This window comes from Barbus barbus (genome assembly GCF_936440315.1).
Source record: "Barbus barbus genome assembly, chromosome: 33".
NCBI lineage: Eukaryota > Metazoa > Chordata > Actinopteri > Cypriniformes > Cyprinidae > Barbus > Barbus barbus.
Window position 1 is genome coordinate 19,882,750 of NC_136761.1, and position 19,692 is coordinate 19,902,441.

At 36.6% G+C, this 19,692-nt stretch overlaps 2 protein-coding genes across 4 annotated transcripts; both read left to right on the forward strand.

Moving 5' to 3' along the window:
• Positions 1 to 103: 103 nt before the first annotated feature.
• Positions 104 to 5,565, forward strand: LOC306852946 (ankyrin repeat and SOCS box protein 5-like; the record flags this gene model as incomplete). 3 transcript variants are annotated; one of them, XM_079390064.1, is made up of 7 exons in its annotated part: positions 104 to 305; positions 2,167 to 2,246; positions 2,497 to 2,604; positions 3,622 to 3,775; positions 3,901 to 4,035; positions 4,628 to 4,819; positions 4,923 to 5,565. In XM_079390064.1, the coding sequence occupies 7 exons, from the start codon at positions 107 to 109 to the stop codon at positions 5,048 to 5,050; spliced, it is 996 nt and encodes a 331-aa protein (XP_079246190.1). In that variant the 3' UTR covers positions 5,051 to 5,565. The 3 variants fall into 3 exon arrangements, with proteins under 3 accessions (XP_079246190.1, XP_079246191.1, XP_079246192.1); XM_079390066.1 differs by lacking the exon at positions 104 to 305 and adding an exon at positions 798 to 1,460 and having other exon boundaries at positions 4,923 to 5,117; XM_079390065.1 differs by lacking the exon at positions 2,497 to 2,604 and having other exon boundaries at positions 107 to 305; positions 4,923 to 5,117.
• A 164-nt stretch (positions 5,566 to 5,729) lies between these two features.
• On the forward strand, positions 5,730 to 10,392 carry LOC306853279 (spermatogenesis-associated protein 4-like). Its single transcript, XM_079390564.1, has 6 exons — positions 5,730 to 5,929; positions 6,255 to 6,384; positions 6,529 to 6,647; positions 6,972 to 7,192; positions 7,293 to 7,445; positions 7,987 to 10,392. Exons 1-5 carry the CDS (start codon positions 5,829 to 5,831, stop codon positions 7,403 to 7,405), a joined length of 684 nt encoding a protein of 227 aa, XP_079246690.1. The 5' UTR covers positions 5,730 to 5,828; the 3' UTR covers positions 7,406 to 7,445; positions 7,987 to 10,392.
• The last annotated feature ends 9,300 nt before the right edge of the window (positions 10,393 to 19,692 follow it).

The following is a 19,692-nucleotide window of genomic DNA, read 5'->3' on the forward strand; positions in this document are numbered from 1 at the left end:
TCTTACTTGAGCTGCAGTATGGACCCGAGTGCATGGGGGGTGCTGTTGGGGTGGCATACAACAGTGCACTCTGCTTATCCTGCCCCCAAACATTCTTAACACAGCCATGACAGAGACCACTGAGGAATACAGGCCATTCGCAGCACAGCTGGCCAATGCTTACCTCACCATCCTGGCCCTCTTCTGCTTCAAACTTTTCATTAGAATTACCCTTAATCTTCTCACACACTTCTACATCATCAAAGGCAACCGCAAGGAGGCTGCCCGGATTTCAGCTGAGTTCTATGATAATGGTCAAGGGCATGGTAAGTAGAGCGCGCACTTGCATCACTGCACACCACTTGGGCAGCAGGAGTGTGGATTTAATTTCCTATTGCCAGCGTTTTGCCCTTTATGATGGCCCGTTTGCATGGATATATATGGAACATGGGGAATATTACTATTGCACAATGGTTTTCCTGCAGTGTAGCTTTATTTATTTATAATAGCTGTCATTGCATGTGATGAGGACCACAACAGGGAGTTATGGTATTTTAGATATGCTTTTCAAACACTAAACAGTTCGAGAAGTGTCATATCTGCATTCCAAAGCACATTCTTAAGATTCATATTTGTGCTTCAGTACCTACGATCACATGACCACAGATCCTAAACATGCAACATCAAGCACATGGAAGTTCACTAAGTGTGCTTGCGACGTGAAGCTCAGGAATGGCTGCCAGGCTGCTGTTTACAGTGTTGTATAAATAGAATTGAGGCCATGCACCCCCCTCCCCTTTGACTATACAAGAAACGCCGTTATCTTCAGTCTATCAAGCGCTTGTGCAGCCAGACGCATGTCTGCTGGATTTTGAGCAGTGCAGCCGGGCCGTATAAACAGCATTGAGGGCTTTTGGTGTAAACAAGTTGTCTCGCAGAGCATCTCAGAAAACAGCTTCTCCAAGTTTAAGATCAGGGAGAGAAGAACAGAGACGGGCGATAGTCACAGGGGATTGCCAGAGTCTGGCATTTACTAAGCAACTTAAGTAGGGCAACATAGATAAAAACAGCAGACAGTTTCAGTGACTCTTTTAAAGCATTTTTTGAAGAGAATGATATAAGGACGAAACATTTTCCTGAAGGGACACAAGCTCTGTCAAAGTGGAAGTCTTGCTGAGCTGGTTAACCAGCCAAGGTTGGTGCTTTGATATGTTTCGTGTGTACGTGGGCCGACTTACAATATCCTGAGTGCAAAAGTGAGCTGTATTCTTGAATTAATTGTTCTTGAATGTGAAGCTAAGAAGGAAAATCGAAAGATACAGATTTGCGAGGCAGTTCGAACGGTGCCAAAAGAGAGCTAGTCTTATTTATGATACTTCAGTGATAATATTATACTATATTTGAGTGAGTGATGAAGGGAGGTGACGATGATGATGATGACGTGTGGAATGCATCAGCAGTTATTCTGGATATTGACTCAGGTGTGTACACTGGTATATAAGCTTTTGTGATGGTATGATATGTATGCAGTGAAACTCTGGGATACAACATCCCATTTATATTTGAAAATAAACAAAGTTATTGGATTTTTTTATAAATAACGTCATAAAATTAATAGGAAAATAAGAAATATTTAATATTATTATGCTGATAGTATAATTTAAGAAAATAAATCTGAAAAATCTGAATTAAATTAGAACATTATATATATATATATAAGAAATATTTACTATTAGTTTTTACTTATAATTAGAAAAATCTAAATTAAATTAGAAAATTAAATTAATGCAAAATATTTTTATATTTATATATAGTTTCTTATAACCAATAGCTAAATTTCAACTAACTATAACTGAATAGATATAATATAACATAATATAGCAATATAATGTAATGTAATATAATATAATAATACAAAATAAAAAACATGCCATAGTTCTATAAAATTCATATTAATTAATTTTATATGAATTAATTTAGAATTCATTTTAATACATAAATTATATTTCAACATATAACATTATTATTAAAACAATTCAATAAACATATAAAACATTATACTTTTCTAATAAATGAGAAAAATGCAAAATAGAATGATTTCTACTGTACTTAAGGTGTTGGGCCTCAATGTGTATATTTGCATGTATGTATAATTCCCAGTTCATCACTGTTTTCATTCTTCTCCAGGATCTTGGGCCGACCGCTCTGCTCTTCATGATGCTGCCAGCCAAGGACGACTGCTGGCTCTCAAGACCCTCATTACACAGGTAGTTTCTCATTTAAATGACCTTTAGTTGAACTGTAAGATAAGAAATATGTAATTGTATTAATATGTGTAGTATTTATATCTTGTAGTCATGTGCACTCTAGCGGATATGTAATGAAATACACATTTGGTGTAGAGGTGAACACTGTACTCCATCATGTGTGCTAGTGAAGGGCACTGCTGCCACCATCTGGAGTAAAAGACTCCTACACATTCTAATGCAATATTCATTTCTCTTAAACTGTCCTCAGGGCCACAGCGTGAATGTGCTGACAATAGACCACATTAGCCCTCTTCATGAGGCTTGCATAGGGAGCCATGTTGCCTGTGCCAGAGCCCTGATAGATGCTGGAGCCAACGTTAGTCTCTGCAGGGCTGATTGGTAACACTTTCATTTCACAGGTCTTGATAAGCAGACTAGGCGTGTGTTACTGAGTTTAGCATTTTGCAACACAGTGGAAGATTTTTGCCACATTACACTGAAATATAATGATGATGATGATTAAATATATCTATTAAATTATTCATTATTATTCTAGAAATATCTTTTTTATTTTTAATATGATCATCATTATCTTTTCTTTTGTCATTGTTATATTATATTATTGATGATGATGATTATTATTCATAATAAATTTTGTCTCTGGAATTATTAATTCTAGAAATATATTTTTATTTTTGTATATTCATTATTATCTTTTCTTTTGTCATTATTATATTATATGCATTAAATAATATTATATTTGTTTTTTATCTATCAATTATTATTTCAATGATCAATAATTATTTAATTATTAATTCTACACTGAAAAAAATTGTATAGATTAGAAACAATTTTCATCCAGAAATTGCTAGTAAATTTCACAATTGATTACAAAGAAATGGCAATTAACACATCGAATATATGAAATTTGTTATTTTTTTTAACATACTCCAATTATCTTTATTTACAACTTTTAAAATGGCATCTATATTGTTATATTTATATAATCATTGTTTCATTTATTTTGTCATTATTATATTATGCTGTATTACATTGTTCTATTGTTTATTTTATTTATTCAATTATTAATTCTATTTAATTAGTAATTCTAGAAATTTGTTTTTCTTTTTTATATATTTATGTTTATATTTATAAATATTATATATATATATATAATTATATTATATTATTATAATATACATTGAATTATATTTTTTATTATTTTATCTATTTGAATACACGAGTTACAGCAAACTCTTATAATTGGATGGTAAACACTTAAGCCATAAAACAGGGGATAAAACATTTTGTAAACATTTGTGTTCAGCTGTTGCATTTTTCATGACGCATTATGTTTTTTTGTTTGCCTTATATTCTATGTCTGTGTGTTCAGATTAATGTGACAACTATAGATGGAGTGACTCCATTGTTTAATTCCTGCTCAGCTGGCAGTTTGGAATGTCTAGAGCTGCTTTTGCAGAGTGATGCCAGACCACAGGCCCTGGCTATATGCCAGCCTTCACCCATCCATGAGGCAGTCAGCAGGGGTGGGTATAAGACTGTCACTAGAGTACCATAGTCCTACACAAATCAAAATTAGCCCTAATTAGCTGACTTGCTAATAGACTCTCTAAGTTTTTAATATGGCATGGCTTTATGGTCTTGTTCAAAGGCCACAGCAAGTGTGTGGAGGCGCTGATTGCGTGGGGTGTGGATGTGGACTATGAAATCCCTCACATGGGCACTCCTCTCTACAGTGCTTGTCGATGTCAGGAGTTCTTATGCGCCCGCAAGCTGCTCGATGGAGGTAAACAAGTCCAAATTCACACTACTAACTAACTCTGCTGACAAGTAGGGACAAACACATTTCGTGACAACCTAGCAGACGGTCAGTTTGACACAACCAGCCTGAAATTACAGTTAAGTCTCACAAAACTTTAAGTACATAAAACGTAGATTTGTTCGTAGATTTGATATCATTCAGAGACTGAATTAAACCAGTTAACATGAGTGAAAATGGTTCATAAAAACAATCGACTCAAACTTTATTTCAACCAAAATCACCTTTCAGCAAATCCAATGCAATACAAAGTGCTTTACAGGTATAAATAAGCATAAGCAGTTATGAAAATAACTCCATAACAAAGCTGAATATGAAAAATGAAATATTGATCAAATACGATGAATGAAATAAATGAAAATGCTGTTAATAAATAAAATAAACATAAATACTAGAATCATAACTGTAAGACACTACATAAAATTGAGAAAAATATTATAAAATAAATATAAATAAAATAAAATCGAATTTGTTTTAACTGATATATCACCCACTCACTTAAAGTTGTGCTTAATATTTGGAAAATATCCTACTGTATGCTGAATTTTCACCATCACAGGTGCAAATGTGCAGAGAGGTACAAATTTGGACAGTCCTCTTCATGCAGCAGCCCAGAAAGACTGTATAAGCATAGTGAAGCTCCTGCTGGAATTTGGGGCAGATGTAAATGCACGCAACCTGGAGTATAAGCGGCCCGTGGAGGCTGCACCTCCAGGGAGCCTTACAGAGGGATTCCTATTGATTTATGAAGGTGAGTTAAATGTGCAGCAGCATGATAGGCTCAAAAGTCACTTATGTTTTGACTTTTACGTGTTTTACCGCATCAGCTTTCATCAGTTTTGTTCCTTTTACAGCGACACCCCGTTCTCTGCATCAACTGTGCCGTCAGCAAATCAGGGAGAGTTTGGGACGTTCCCGACTGCATCTTTTACCACATTTGCCTCTCCCTAAAGCAATGAAGAACTTTCTACAATATAGATAATGTCCTTATGTTTGCATAGTATTTCTGTAAAGACTTAGTATAAATAATAAAAGCTGTTTTACCTTTTTCCATGTAATAATTATTGTCTCCCCTGTCTGTGGCCTGATTTAACAAGAATATGCCAGTGATGTCCTTGGTATATACAGGTCCTTCTCAAAAAATTAGCATATTGTGATAAAGTTCATTATTTTCTGTAATGTACTGATAAACATTAGACTTTCATATATTTTAGATTCATTACAACACAACTGAAGTAGTTCAAGCCTTTTATTGTTTTAATATTGATGATTTTGGCATACAGCTCATGAAAACCCAAAATATATGAAAGTCTAATGTTTATCAGTACATTACAGAAAATAATGAACTTTATCACAATATGCTAATTTTTTGAGAAGGACCTGTAAATGAACTTGTGACTGGTACCCAAACTTGTTTATCTTACATCAATAAATAAAATAGGTATATCTCAGTGACCCAGTGTTGCTTCAAAGAGATAGCCTCCCCCCCTCCCCCCCAAACAAAATAAAAAAAATAATTGTCACTAATCACATGAAGCTGAATGTTGGTAACTAGTTGAAAACAGTAACCAGGACTTCCATAGCATCCCCGTAGATCAAATCAAACATATGACCAGCCAGCAGGTGGCAGCACATCAACTCCAGCGCGTGCCGTCAAGCTTGTTTCCATGCGACTGTAAACAATGAACTGAAGGGGTTTGTGTTCTTCCTCAAACAAATGTAAGGCTGATCCTCGTTTCTGTAGTTATCTATAGTAAGAAATGGCCTATTCACAGTCCCCTAAGAAGGCTGGTCTACCACGAGAGATTCTGAAATGGCTGCAAAGTCTTGATTTATCGTTTTTCCCCAAAAACGCGCGCAGGTGAGTAGTGCTACCGTTAGAGAAGATCCTGGAAGTCCCATAAACTCGAGCCATTTCGGGGATCTCAATATATTTGCTGTTGTATAAAATCTTAAATGTGCTATACAGCTAGTTAAATTAGTTTTCGAATCAAGTACAGCAATAAATATTAATTTACAGTTCCCCGAAATGTAGCATCCGGCGATTTAATTAATTTTGAATAAAAATGTTATATTTAACATCCGGTTTCATGAAAAATATGACAAATGTGGTTAAAAAATAAACAATTTTGAAGTGCTATTAAATTGTGTTTATACACATGCCTTGCTCTCTTTTTTGATCAAAGAGACTTTTCCAATGGATTTCTAGTGGCGGAAATATTTTCCTGGTACTTCCCAAGGGATTTTCATATGCACTCCTATGATAATGGAGCTTCACTGGCTGCCAAACAATCCAACTGGTCCCAGATTGAGAGAGTGAGTTTGATACCCTGCAGAAATAATAGAAGTGACTTGAAATAACTAATAATTTAGTTTCTTGATATGTTTATTGTGCTTTGGCCTATGACAGGTCAATAAAGATCTAGCTGTTTCTGTAATACACCTTTGGTTGTTTAAAAGTTTTTTGAGAAGCAAAACATCAGTCTGTTGAAAGAGGTCATAGATGGCACAATCCACTGTAAACCTGGAGCTGCAGAGCTTCTCGTGCAAGAGATTTACTCCTTCCTGACCAACAGAAGGTGAGCTTTCATATTTACTTTAAGCATTTTTCATTCCCATCAGATAATGTAAATCAAATATTTGGCGTTGTTTTCGAATACTCACATTTAGTGTTTCTCTATTCTGCTATATAAAGCCCACTTTTATTTTCAAAATTATGTTTAAATGTAAGGGAGGATATGTACTTCCGCTTCATCTTTAATGTACATGCTTTTGGTTTGTAATATAAATATACAAATTGGCTTGCAGCCATGATTTTGTAATGAGGCACATATGCTTCAAAGGTTAAGGACTAATTAATCTCACACCGTGTCTACATTTGGCTTGTTTTATGCTTCCTGTAGGATCCAGACCATCCAGAGGGTGGAGCAAGGCTTCACAGATAAGGCTTATCAAGACCAGTTGCCCATGGTGGCTCGAGCCACAGCCTCAGTTGCCATAAAGAACAACTTGAGTCTCAGTGAGGTTATAGCTGAACCAAACATCATCGCCAATCAGTGCAAGGTCCTTGCGATCATACACAGACACATAGAACAGAGAAAAGAGGAGAGAACACAAGACCCAAGTGAGTAACACACCGTGAATCCTTTCTGTTTGCCTTGAGATCTGTGTGTCTTGGGGAAGGATGTTTTACTGTAGAGTATATTTCTTTGACTTCTTGATAGAGAGATTCAATGTTAAGCCCACCCTTGGAGAACAGGCTGTCAGATTGCCTCCGCTGTTAGCCCACCAGAGCGAGCCAAACCTGCAGATGAACACCAGTCAAGCAGCTTGTTAAGTTCGTGGCTCTACCTTGCCAACAAGAGGATGAGACATATGTAAGCCAACAGTCTAAATATTATCTAAATTTTAACAAACCATGTTCAGTGTAATGTTGCATTTATTCACAGAACAGTATCACAAAAGCTCTTCAAAAACTGAACCTGGCAAGGCTATAAACTGCTAAAAAAATGACTTAGTGCTACCTTCATGAGAACATAGCTAGTTACTCTACAAGCTATACATGGCAAAACATTTCAAGCTGTTTTGCTTACCTGTTTAATTAATAGGAACCTACTCGAAAGAACCTTTCATTAATGAATGACTTATTCTGATTCAAAACAGCTGAGAAAATACAAGACATTTTACAAGACACAATGTTAAAAAAAAATTGAATGTTGTCGAGAGTATTAGTTACCACACTACTTGAATAAAATACTATTATAATTAAAACAGCTTTTCCGTTAAAAATATATAATACTGTAATAGTATATAAATAAAACTAAAATACACTGCTGCCCAACATTAAAGTCACAAGTATTACACTATCAATGTTTAACTATTTTGTATTTAGGGAATGTTTGTCTTCTTTATGTGCAGGTTCTGCGGCATCTGGCATCAGACGCAAATGCACTGCAGATATTGGAGACAAATTATGAGACTGTTTAAGCTAGATGTCTAACAAAGGTCTTCAAAGCACATTTCAAAATGCGGCCCTAGAAATTTAAGCAGAAGATTCATTCTCACAAAAAATAAAAACCAGTCTAACAAGCATACACATTAGTGTGCAGGCTGCTTTTGTTGTCCGTGTTTGAATAGAACACAGACTAAAAAACAATCCATGTTTATTAGCTTCTGAAGGCTTGTTGTTCTGATTGGCACTGGATTTGAATTCTCTACACCATACAGGTCAACAAATGTATTGTGATAAAATGCAAATTTCCGTCTCTTGTGATATTCAAATCACAAATTCAAAGTTCAGAATTCAAAGATTATATGTATTTAATCATTTTAATTCTGCTTTCATCCATAGCTCTTGTTATAATGTGTGATAATATTTGAATCAGTTAATTTACTTAAATTAAATTTAAGTTACTAAAAGTACTTCACTAAAAATACCTCCTTATGATTTGATGTTTTTAATGGCTTTTTATGGGACAGCTTGGGTTTTTTCCTTTTGTATAAAAAGATCAGTCTGGATGCTTTCCCAAAAATCTCCTTTTGAGTTTCATGGACAAAAAATAAATCATGCAAGTTTGGAAAATCATCTGAGTTTAAATTGAACATTTATCAGTTAACTCCAGTAGATCTTAGGCCTTCCTCAGCCTGTTGCATCTCTGTTATATCTGTATTGAGATTGCTCTGTTTTAACCGAAAGGCACGACATGTTCTCTTCTCCGCTCCACCTAAGACCCATTGCAAATTAGATATTCATTTAGCAAATTCCCTGTGAGACAGGCAGGATTTAGGCAAGTTGCCCAGGTCCTTGTTTACCCCCTCTGCCTCTTTTACTCTGCTTCTCTCCCCCTTGTACACACACAAACACACAGTCTCTTTCAGTCTCACACACAGACAAACACTCTTACACCCTCAGCGCCACTGTCAAACATAAAGAGTGTATCTGCTGTGTTACCATGCTTCTTTCAGACTCAATTCATAGCATAATGTTGCCATGGATATCTAAAGCAAGCATACTGCTTTTCATCAATGTGCTTAGAAAATAACTTTCTAGATCACCTCGTCTCTCTCTCACGCTCCCTCTGTTTTTCTCACCCTCCTCCCTATTATCATGCTGTTTTCCGTCTGAAATGGACATTTAAAAAAAACAAATAATAGGCTTTGTGCGGAATAAAATGCCATGAGGTGTGAACGGTATGACCCTGAACGCAGTCATTTAATCATTAGCATATCTGAGATGTTACTGAAATCAGTGTCTACTCTCATTGATTTGACAAACTCTGTGACTTTTATGGTCAACAATAAAAAGAAATGAAAGTAGGAAAAAACCGTAAGCTTTAAATCTTTTTTTCTTTTTTCCTGATAATTCGCAAAGGGACAGTTCACCCCAAAAGATTATTTCATTAAGTCATCATTTACTCACCCTCGTGACTTTCTTCTGTGGAACACGAAATATATTTGAAAAATGTATTTTGTGTGAACTATTAGTATAGGGAAATAACCCCAAAAAGTGTTTTTTGACCACTAGGCGTTTAAATCCATTAAATACAATGTATATTGGTTTAGATTGGTTCATTAAAGCAGTCAAATATATTGTTTTAGCAAACTGAATGTTTTCCATGACAGTATACCAGTGCTACTTTCATATATCATATCACTCTGCACTCTTCCATGTCATTGGTGCCTTCATGTGACTCAATGTGGTGACATGTTGTAAAAATGGCCTTGGTGGACTTCTGTATTAATTTAATAGTGAGCCTTTAAAGAATGGAGCTCAGGAGTCTCCAGTAAAAGTGAGAAAATGAAAACGGCACTCTGAACAGCAAGGAACTGGTGGAAAAAAAACGTTTTTGAAAGAAGTCTCTTATGTTCACCGTGGCTACATTTATTTAAAATACAGTAAAAGCAGTCAAATTATCATATATCATTACAATTGAAACTGTTTCACTGTTTTCTAAATTAAGTGTTTTATTTTTGAATGCATTTTAAAATGTGTTGATGCAAAGATTAATTTTCAGAATCATTACTCCAGTCTTCAGTGCCACATGAGCCTTCAGAAATAATTTGAATATGCTGATTTCCTGATCAAGAACAATTTTGCATTATTGTTACAGTTGTGCTGCTTAATATTTGTGAAAACATTTTTGTAGGATTCTCAAAATACAGCATTTATTTAATATTAATTTTTGTAACAATGTAAACTGTCACTTTTGATAAACAGTTTTGGGAAGGTTACTTTGGAATGTAATGTACAGATTACAAGTTACCCTATTTAAAATGTAACAGTGTAACTTTTTCAAATACACTAATAAAGTAATGTAACTGATTACATTTGATTACTTTTTGGTTACTTTTCTAAATTTCTAATAAATGTTTTCAACTGTTAATCATTTTAAAACATTTAAAGCAGTCTGGGTTAACCTTAAAGAGTGATTTATGTCAGACTAAATCTGAAATCTTCTGAAATCCTTCATTTGAATTAAGATTATACCACAAAATCAAAGTTTAGCAGTTCTTTTAACTTTGAGATCGTTCTGAGGTTAAAAGCTGATTTAAAATCATAGCAAGAAATAGTTTAATAGCTATGATACTGCTTTTGAAATCAAATCGTTGCATAGCTAAGACAGCAAACACCTAACAATGCCTTGGAAAACTGTTGGAAAATCTTTAAAAAAAAAAAAAAAAAAAAAAAAAACAGTTATCGGATAAGCATGTGTCCTAAATTCCGGAAACACTGTTGTCAATGCAAGAGCAGTCAGTGCAATTTGGGAAAGAAATCAGTTAAGTGAAGTGAAGTGACATACTGCCAAGTATAGTGACCCATACTCGGAATTCGTGCTCTGCATTTAACCCATCCAACGTGCACACACAGCAGTGAACACACACCGTGAACACACACCCGGAGCAGTGGGCAGCCATTTATGCTGCGGCGCCCGGGGAGCAGTTGGGGGTTCGGTGCCTTGCTCAAGGGCACCTCAGTCGTGGAACTGAGGGTGGAGAGAGCGCTGGACATTCACTTCCCCCACCTACAATCCCTGCCGGCCCGAGACTCGAACCCGCAACCTTTGGATTACAAGTCCGACTCTCTAACCATTAGGCCACGACTTCCCTCTAAAAGTCTTAGGTCACGTTAAATCTGTGTGTGTGTGTGTGTGCGTTTTTGTTTGTTTGTTTGTTTGTTTATTTGTTTGTGTGTGAAAATAGTCAGATGAACCCACCTTTGTAATGTTAATATTTTAATAAGTAACTGTAATTGAATTACACATTTTTTTACAGTTACATTTACTATGTAATTAAATTAAGTAACACTGTTACACTAGTTACTCCCCAAGACTGTTGATCAATTTAATGAAAGTATTACTTCAAAAACAACAACAAAATATTTAGAATAAAATCTTACTGACCCCAAATTTTGAACAGTAGTGTTACTAGATTTCAGATTATTAACATTGTTTGTCACTGGCATCACTGGGTGTTTCATAATCCAGCTATCCAGCCGCTAAACACTTTCACTATAAACTCCACGAAGACGAAGATTCAAGTTTTGATGTTTAATCATGACAAGTGTGAATCTACAAAGAAAAGAAAATATACTAATGTAAATTTCACAAGGCAAGCAGAAAAATCTCTCAAATGAATAAGCATTCATAAGGCAAAAAATAACCAACAATGCAATAAAAAGTTATAGATCAACACTAACACTTAAGAATTAGAAAATTGCAAACATACTAAAGTATAAAGTAACTAGGCACTATATAACTATGTTAGACAACTATAACACTCAAAATACAAATTAAGATTACAACGTCACATCATGATCAAACAATTACTTACAGACATTACATCTCAATGGGCTGTGAAAGGTAAGATGGACTTGGATGATACGAACCGCATGGAGCACCTTGCAGTGAACACTAATCTAATATGGCTACTTCCTCTTAAAACAGGAAGCTAGAGGTGGACTAGGAGGAAATTCAATTCACAGCCCAAAATGAATATCAAAATAAAAGTCATAAATTGAAATCCAGCACACTCCCCGCCTGGGGTTTGTAAATACCCCACTTTAACCCTTAGTCTACTGACATGTCTTAGGGGGAGTAAAGAAAAAACACTTCTGATATTGGACGAAGGAAGGTTTTCTGCACACCTCCTCTAATGAGCTTCAATTCCACTTTCCTTACAAGGCCATCTTTGCTAGATAACGTTTTAGTAGCGATAGCCATAGGCCACTGATTTCGCTTTGCTTGGCTATCGTTCATCAATATGTTGTCTCCTTCCTTGAGACAAGGCTTCTTGTCTTGCCACTTTTTCCTATTTTGAAGAGTGGATAGATATTATTTCTGCAAGATTTTGAACCCTCTGACAGTACTCTGACAGTACACCTCGCCGGGTAAATGGCTTCTTGTCATCAACAGCCTGGAAGGCTGATGACAAAGGTATCTGATGCTATATTCCAGGACACTCCTAGGCTACGCTGGACTGGAGTATCTTCCAAGAAGAGGTCAACGTCTTTGATGTCCACAACACGATCTTCCGGGTGAAACGCCTCAATTACCGCAGGTTGATTAGAAATTATCTTGTGCAGCCCAAAATTTGCTATTGCAAGCATATCTTGAGTTTGTCTGAGAACTCTAATTGCTGCCGCCTCAGTAGGGAAGGATTTCAGAGCATCGTCGACATAAGTCATGTTCAACAAACTCGCTCACGGAATCAATGTGAACAGTACACATCGATTCTGTGACAATCAACTGCGGAATCAACAGGGAAATCGTGCGGCGGCATCAATGAGAGGTGGTGTACAGATGTAACCGTGTTAAAGAAGATGTGCTGTTCAGATCTAGAAACGCTTTTCAGTAACTGCAAGCCATTCTATTTGCTGCAGGAGTTCTGCTCGTTCATTCTTGTGAGTGTCTACATTCCACCGCAAGTGCACGTGAGCACAGCTTTACAGAAACTCGCTGATCTGATCACAGACTGTTGTCTCTCTGTTTCAATCATTCTTGGGGACTGTAATAAAGCAAATCTCTCCCGCGAACTGCCAAAATACAGACATCACATCACATGTCCCACCAGAGACAGTAATATATTGGATCACTGTTACACAACAATAAAGGACACATATCACTCTGTCCCACGAGCAGCTTTAGGACTCTCTGATCACTATTTGGTTCATCATATTCTGACCTACAGACAGAAACTTAAATCTGCAAAACCTGTATTAAGAACTGTTAAAAGATGGACTAATGAAACAGAGCGGGATTTACAAGCTTGTTTCTCTCTCACTGATTGGTCTGTTTTTGAAGCTGCTACCACCGATCTGGACGAGCTCACAGAGACTGCAATATCTTATATCAGTTTCTGTGAGGATATGTGCATTCCTTCCAGGACTCATTTAACCTACAACAACGGCAAACCATGGTTCACTGCAAAACTCATGCAGCTCCGTCAGGCCAAAGAAGATGCTTACAGAAAGGGGATAAAGTCTTGTATAAACAGGCCAAATATACACTGGAAAAGGAGATCAGAGTGACAAAGAGGAATTATTCTGACAAGCTGAGGAACAAATTATCTTCCAGTGATTCTGCTTCAGTGTGGAAAAGTATGAAAGATATCACCAGTTAAAAGACACCATCCCCCAGCACTTTGGAGAATCAACAACTAGCAGATGACTTGAACGAGTTTTATTGCAGGTTTGAAAAATCACCCCACACCCGCTCTGAACACCTCTCCACACAACCATTCACACCTCTAGCAACCCCCCTCTCCCCCACACATACACTTCAGATAAGTGAAGATGGCATGTGTCAGGTCTTCAGAAAGAACAAAAGAGGGAAAGCACCAGGCCCAGACGGTGTGCCACCAGCCTGCCTAAAAATCTGTGCTGACCAGCTGGCCCCCCATCTTCACACAGATCTTCATCAGATCACTGGAGCTGTGCGAAGTCCCCTCATGCTTCAAACGCTCCACCATAATCCCCGTCCCAAAGAAACCCAAAATTACTGGACTTAATGACTACAGACCTGTGGCTCTAACGTCTGTGGCCATGAAATCATTTGAAATAATGGTTTTGGCTTATCTAGAGGACATCACTGAACACTTACTGGACCCACTGCAGTTTGCCTACAGAGCAAACAGGTCTGTGGATGATGCAGTCAACATGGGACTGCACTTCAGCCTGCAGCATCTGGACAAACCAGAGACTTATGTGAGGATCCTGTTTGTGGACTTCAGCTCAGCTTTTAACACCATCATCACGGACACCCTTCAGAATAAACTGACACAGCTCTTCGTCCCCACCTCCGTCTGCCAGTGGATCAACAGCTTCCTGACAGACAGGCAGCAGTTAGTAAAGCTTGGTAAATTCACATTCAACACGCACACCATCAGCACTGGAGCTCCTCAAGGCTGCGTTCTCTCCCCACTGCTCTTCTCCCTCTACACGAATGACTGCACATCTAAAGACCCCTGTGTCAAGCTCCAGAAGTTTGCAGACGACACCACACTGATCGGCCTCATTCAGGACGGTGACGAGTCTACTTACAGACAGGAGGTTAAGGAGCTGGCTGTATGGTGCAGTGTTAACAACCTGGAGCTTAACACGCTCAAAACTGTGGAGATGATCGTGGACTTCAGGAGAAACCCCCCTGCACTCCCCCACTCACCATCATGAACAGCACTGTGATTGCAGTGGAGTCGTTCAGATTCCTGGGCACCACAATTTCTCAGGACCTGAAGTGGGACAATCACATTGAGTCTATTGTCAAAAAGGCCCAGCAGAGGTTGTACTTCCTTCTCCAGCTGAGGAAGTTCAACCTTCCACAGGAGCTGCTGAAACAATTCTACTCTGCTATCACTGAATCCATCCTCTGCACTTCAATAACTGTCTGGTTCATCTCAGCTACCAAATCTAACCTCAAAAGACTACGGAGGGTAGTCCGGACTGCTGAGCGAATCATTGGTACAACCCTCCCCACTCTCCAAGAACTGTATTTAGGCTGCTGCTAGAATTTCTGCTTCTGCTATGGCTGCATCTTTCTCTTCCTGCAGTGCCTCTAATATTGCTTGGAGTCAAGCTTGTTCCACTTTAATCTCAATCTCTCTCTTTGCATGTGCAGCTCTTGCTTTGGCTGCTTCTGCCCTTGCGCAAGCGTTTGTGACGGCTAAGCTAGCAGTAGAACTTCTAGATGAAGTAGAAGATTGAGAACTTGTTGACTGAGCATCTTCACTTCCTTTGCAACTGTTGTCGCCATGATGCTTTAGAGACTTTTAAGGACATGATTGCTGTCCAGACCTACAAGCAGTGATCTTCCTTCTCCTAATTGGATGCAGTTGTTAAACATCCATCTTTTCCAATTCACTGTGTTGTCTTTTCACTGTCACTGGCCTCACTGGGTGTTTCATAATCCAGGTATCCAGCTGCTAAACACTTTCACTATAAACTCAAAGATTAAATTTTTGAATTTCTGAAGTGTGAAACTACAAAGAAAATATACAAATGTAAATTTCACAAAGCAAGCAGAAAAATCTACATCAAATGAATAAGCATTCATAAGGCAAAAAATAACCAATGCAAGAAAGTTATAGATCAAAACAAACACTTAAGAATGAAAAAATTGCAAACATACTAAAGTATAAAGCAGCTAGGCACTATATAACTATGTTAGACAACTATAACATACTCAAAATACAAAAAAAGATTACAACGCCACATCATGATCAAACAATTACTTACAGACATTAAATCTCAATGGGCTGTGAAAGGTAAGATGGACTTGGATGATACGAACCGCATGGAGCACCTTGCAGTGAACACTAATCTAATATGGCTACTTCCTCTTAAAACAGGAAGCTAGAGGTGGACTAGGAGGAAATTCAATTCACAGCCCAAAATGAATATCAAAATAAAAGTCATAAATTGAAATCCAGCACATTGTTGCTTGCAGTGTTTTTTCTACATTTTAATGGATTATATTTATTTGCAATATTTTAGGCTTATCTACAAGTATGATAATGTAATAATCTTAAATTTATATATCTAAATCTATGTCCATGAATTGTTTTAGTTGGTAAGTAGCTGTTCAAAATGTACAGATATTCTGCCATTATCATATAATAAACTCCTCCCTGTGTGACACAAGACCATGACAGGACGGATAACCCTGTCAAGATTTATTTTGTGCTTCCTTGAATATAAAACATGGTGTTTCATGCTTTGTGCACATTGTGTGCTCAGTGCATACATGTATGTGTGTGTGCGCTGCCTCCTGGACAGGCGACATCTAAAGTGTGTTTCCATGGTAACAAGTCAGATAGAGCTACAATCAAGCGGGCGATGGTAGCACTCACTGCAAGCATTTCAGAATGCACGCACACTGGAACACATTTTGTGTGGTGCTTTCCATTGCCAACTAACTGCATGTAGACGGCTAGATGCCCTTGTAGAGGCCGCTAAGCCATCTGTTGTGTGTTTTTTCATCTGGGCCTGCAGCGAGGATGCATGTATTCAAGAGTTAGAGGAGGGGTGTTCGGATTCATGTATTTAATCCAGACAGAAACATGACTAGCCAGAAGGGGGATTGGGTGTTAAAGTATCGCTCATTAACTTTGGATTTCCCCTCCAAAACCCACCCCATACTCATTGCCTACGCATCACACATTAACACATGCTCATAGGAACAACACACACACTTGGCGGCAAGAGCCAACGTCTCTCTCCCACCACCTTCCCAGAAAAGCAGCATCATCAGGGACCAGGGTGTGGCTGTGTTTGTGCCTGTATAGACTCCATGACATGTGGCAATCACACTGGAGATCATTTTCCTTCTATAAATGCCTGATGAATTCATACAAATTCATTTCATTTGCTAGAAATAAATCATATTATTAAACAATGTAAATTGTTTAATAATTTATACTATTTAATGTTATAATTGAATGATTGACTTGGAAGTTATAAAGAAATATTATTTAGATATTAGTGTTTACCGTACATGTTAATACATTTAATTGCATTTACATGTAATTATTAAGTATACATACTAAAATATTTCATTTACTATCATTCAATTATATTAATTACATTGTTATATAATTTTATATTGTATAAAATATAAAGTATTGTAATATCAAATTGTTATCACTATATTACTTTAGAAATTATTTATGTAAATATTTATTTTTGTATATATAACTTTGATCTGCTATTTTCATGTAATTAAAATCATTAGATATTATTAGATAATTTTTCAGACAGACAGACAAATAGAGATGTCCACACAATTGCTAAAAATCTGATTTATTTCACACAAAATGTACTCAAATTATTTATTTACAAGTTTTGTTCAGTGACTGTCAATTATTGACAAAAGAAGATTTTTGCATTTTTCAGCCAGTGTCAATTATGAATGTTTGGTAATTAAATAATTTAATATTATCAATGTTTACATTCTTATTACTATATTATTTAGAAATTATGTAAATATTTCATATTGTATATTTAACACATTTGATCTGCTTTTCACGTAAGTAAAAATCATTAAGATATTATTAGATCATTTTATAGATATACAGGTGCATCTCAATAAATTAGAATGTCGTGAAAAAAGTTCATTTTTTCTTGTAAGTTATGTCAAAAAGTGAAACTTTCATATATTTTAGATTCATTGCATGTAAAGTAAAACATTTCAAAAGTGTCTATGACATTTTACAAGATTAACTAATCTTGAAAATGTTCATTATAGCTCCCACTGCATTAGAGGTGGCAGTGCTGGGCATTTTTGCAGATCACAGTCATGTCTTTTGAGCGCACAAATGCAATTATCTCACCATTGCAACTCCATTTCTGCACTCTCATGCTTTCATCATAACACAGTGCAAGCATGATGTAAATTAGTAGATTCATTGTGTAATATAGACATTGTCAGAGATTATAACATGGGTTTTGGTGAAAGTGCCAGAACTCAAATCACTGATAGACTCAGGTTTAACTTGAAGTGATAGACAGTTCCAGCAATTATAAAGAGAGCGCTTTCTGTATATAATTTGATCACAATTTAATAACAGATGATTTCCATGCTGCTAAGAGGAAGAGTGAGAAGTTGACTGTTTAGTCACTGGCTTGATTCACTGACAAATAAACAGCAATAAATCATTTTGCAATAAAGAACTCTGACTCTGAGTCAATACATATTAGTATTAGAATTAACATGATTACTTACAAGTTGTGGCATTACTGTCAGTCCATCTGTATGTTTTCATAAAATTCTGTTTGACGGCATTGAATTTTGAATGTTTACCAAAGAATGCACAATAAAATGTCTCTAATGTAATAAAACCCAGAAGTAGAAAAAGAGTTGTTCTGACAAGCTTGTTTTCAATAAAAGCTGTTTTTTACAATTTTGAGCTCTGAAACTTACAGTATGTTAACCAGGTAGAATTTGGTTTCTCAATTAGAGATTAGCTTTATAAGCAGGCAATTAGTTGATATCCATACTCATAGTAGTCAAACATACTTATATAATTATGAGTTAAATGTTTGTTTTTTTATAATCATAGACACAATTGGCAGATATTATCACATACAGCCAGTTGATTGAATAGTTAGCAATCGTTGTAGTACAACTCATGATTTAAAATACCAAACACTGTAAGTCTGACCAAAGTCTTGGATACAGTGTATAGTCCCTTTCAAATTAAGTCTATTCACTCGAGCGGCCATATTCGCAATGCCTATGGGCAGCTATTTTGGCCATCCAAGACTTAGGATATACTGAAATATCAAAAATGGCTTGCCACGCTCACATTTAATTAACATATTTAATGTGAAGTTGCTACCTATTTACTTCAGTGTTGTAATATATTTCTAACTGAAATGGCATATTAAACAGACGGCAGGGTTCCTCTCTATCTCTCGCTCCCGCCAACTTAATGGTTGAATGGGACTGGTTAAGGATGTTCTGCCCAAGCCACCAAATTGATGTCATCACAGAAGGAATGCCATTCCAGAGCGAGAGCAAATGTTCAAATTTTGATTAAGATTACCAAGACAAGCTTTTTTTTCTGTATGGATTATTTGTTTGCCTCAAGACTAGCAATGTGCACTAAAAAGTCAAGACTGTCAAATCTGAATTCATGCAGACTTTAAAATCAGCAACAAAATATCATAATTTCAGGCTGAACCAGCCAGTCGTGCATGTCTCAGGACACTGGCTGTTTCTATAACCTGAGCTTCTAACAGCAGCAGCAGTTGCATGATGACTTTACCAGTTGGCAATTGGTTCTTTCATTTAAAAGGTTGCACTTATTCTGCCATATTGTGAGGTGCACTTTTTCTCATTTATAGCAATATGAGTGCACCATCTTGGTTTATCTAAAGGTTTTGGTATTTCAATCTGTCGTAGATTTCTCACCGGTTATAGTGTACAATCCGGCAAGCTGCAATCGTAAAGGACAGAAAAATCATATCTGACCCTGAACCACAAAACCAGTCATAAGTGTAAATTTTTTCGAAATTGAGATTTTTACATCATCTGAAAGATGAATAAATAAGCTTTCCATTGATTTGTTAGGATAGGACAATATTTGGCCGAGATTCAACTGTTGGAAAATCTGCAATCTGAGGGTGCAAAA

Bases quoted from the DNA above. Each gene is read 5' to 3' on its own strand.
- LOC306853279 (XM_079390564.1), top strand. From the start codon at position 5,829: ATGGCCTATTCACAGTCCCCTAAGAAGGCTGGTCTACCACGAGAGATT. The intron at 5,930-6,254 runs GTGAGTAGTGCT...TTTTGATCAAAG, and splicing joins TTCCCCAAAAACGCGCGCAG to AGACTTTTCCAATGGATTTC. The intron at 7,193-7,292 runs GTGAGTAACACA...ACTTCTTGATAG, and splicing joins GGAGAGAACACAAGACCCAA to AGAGATTCAATGTTAAGCCC.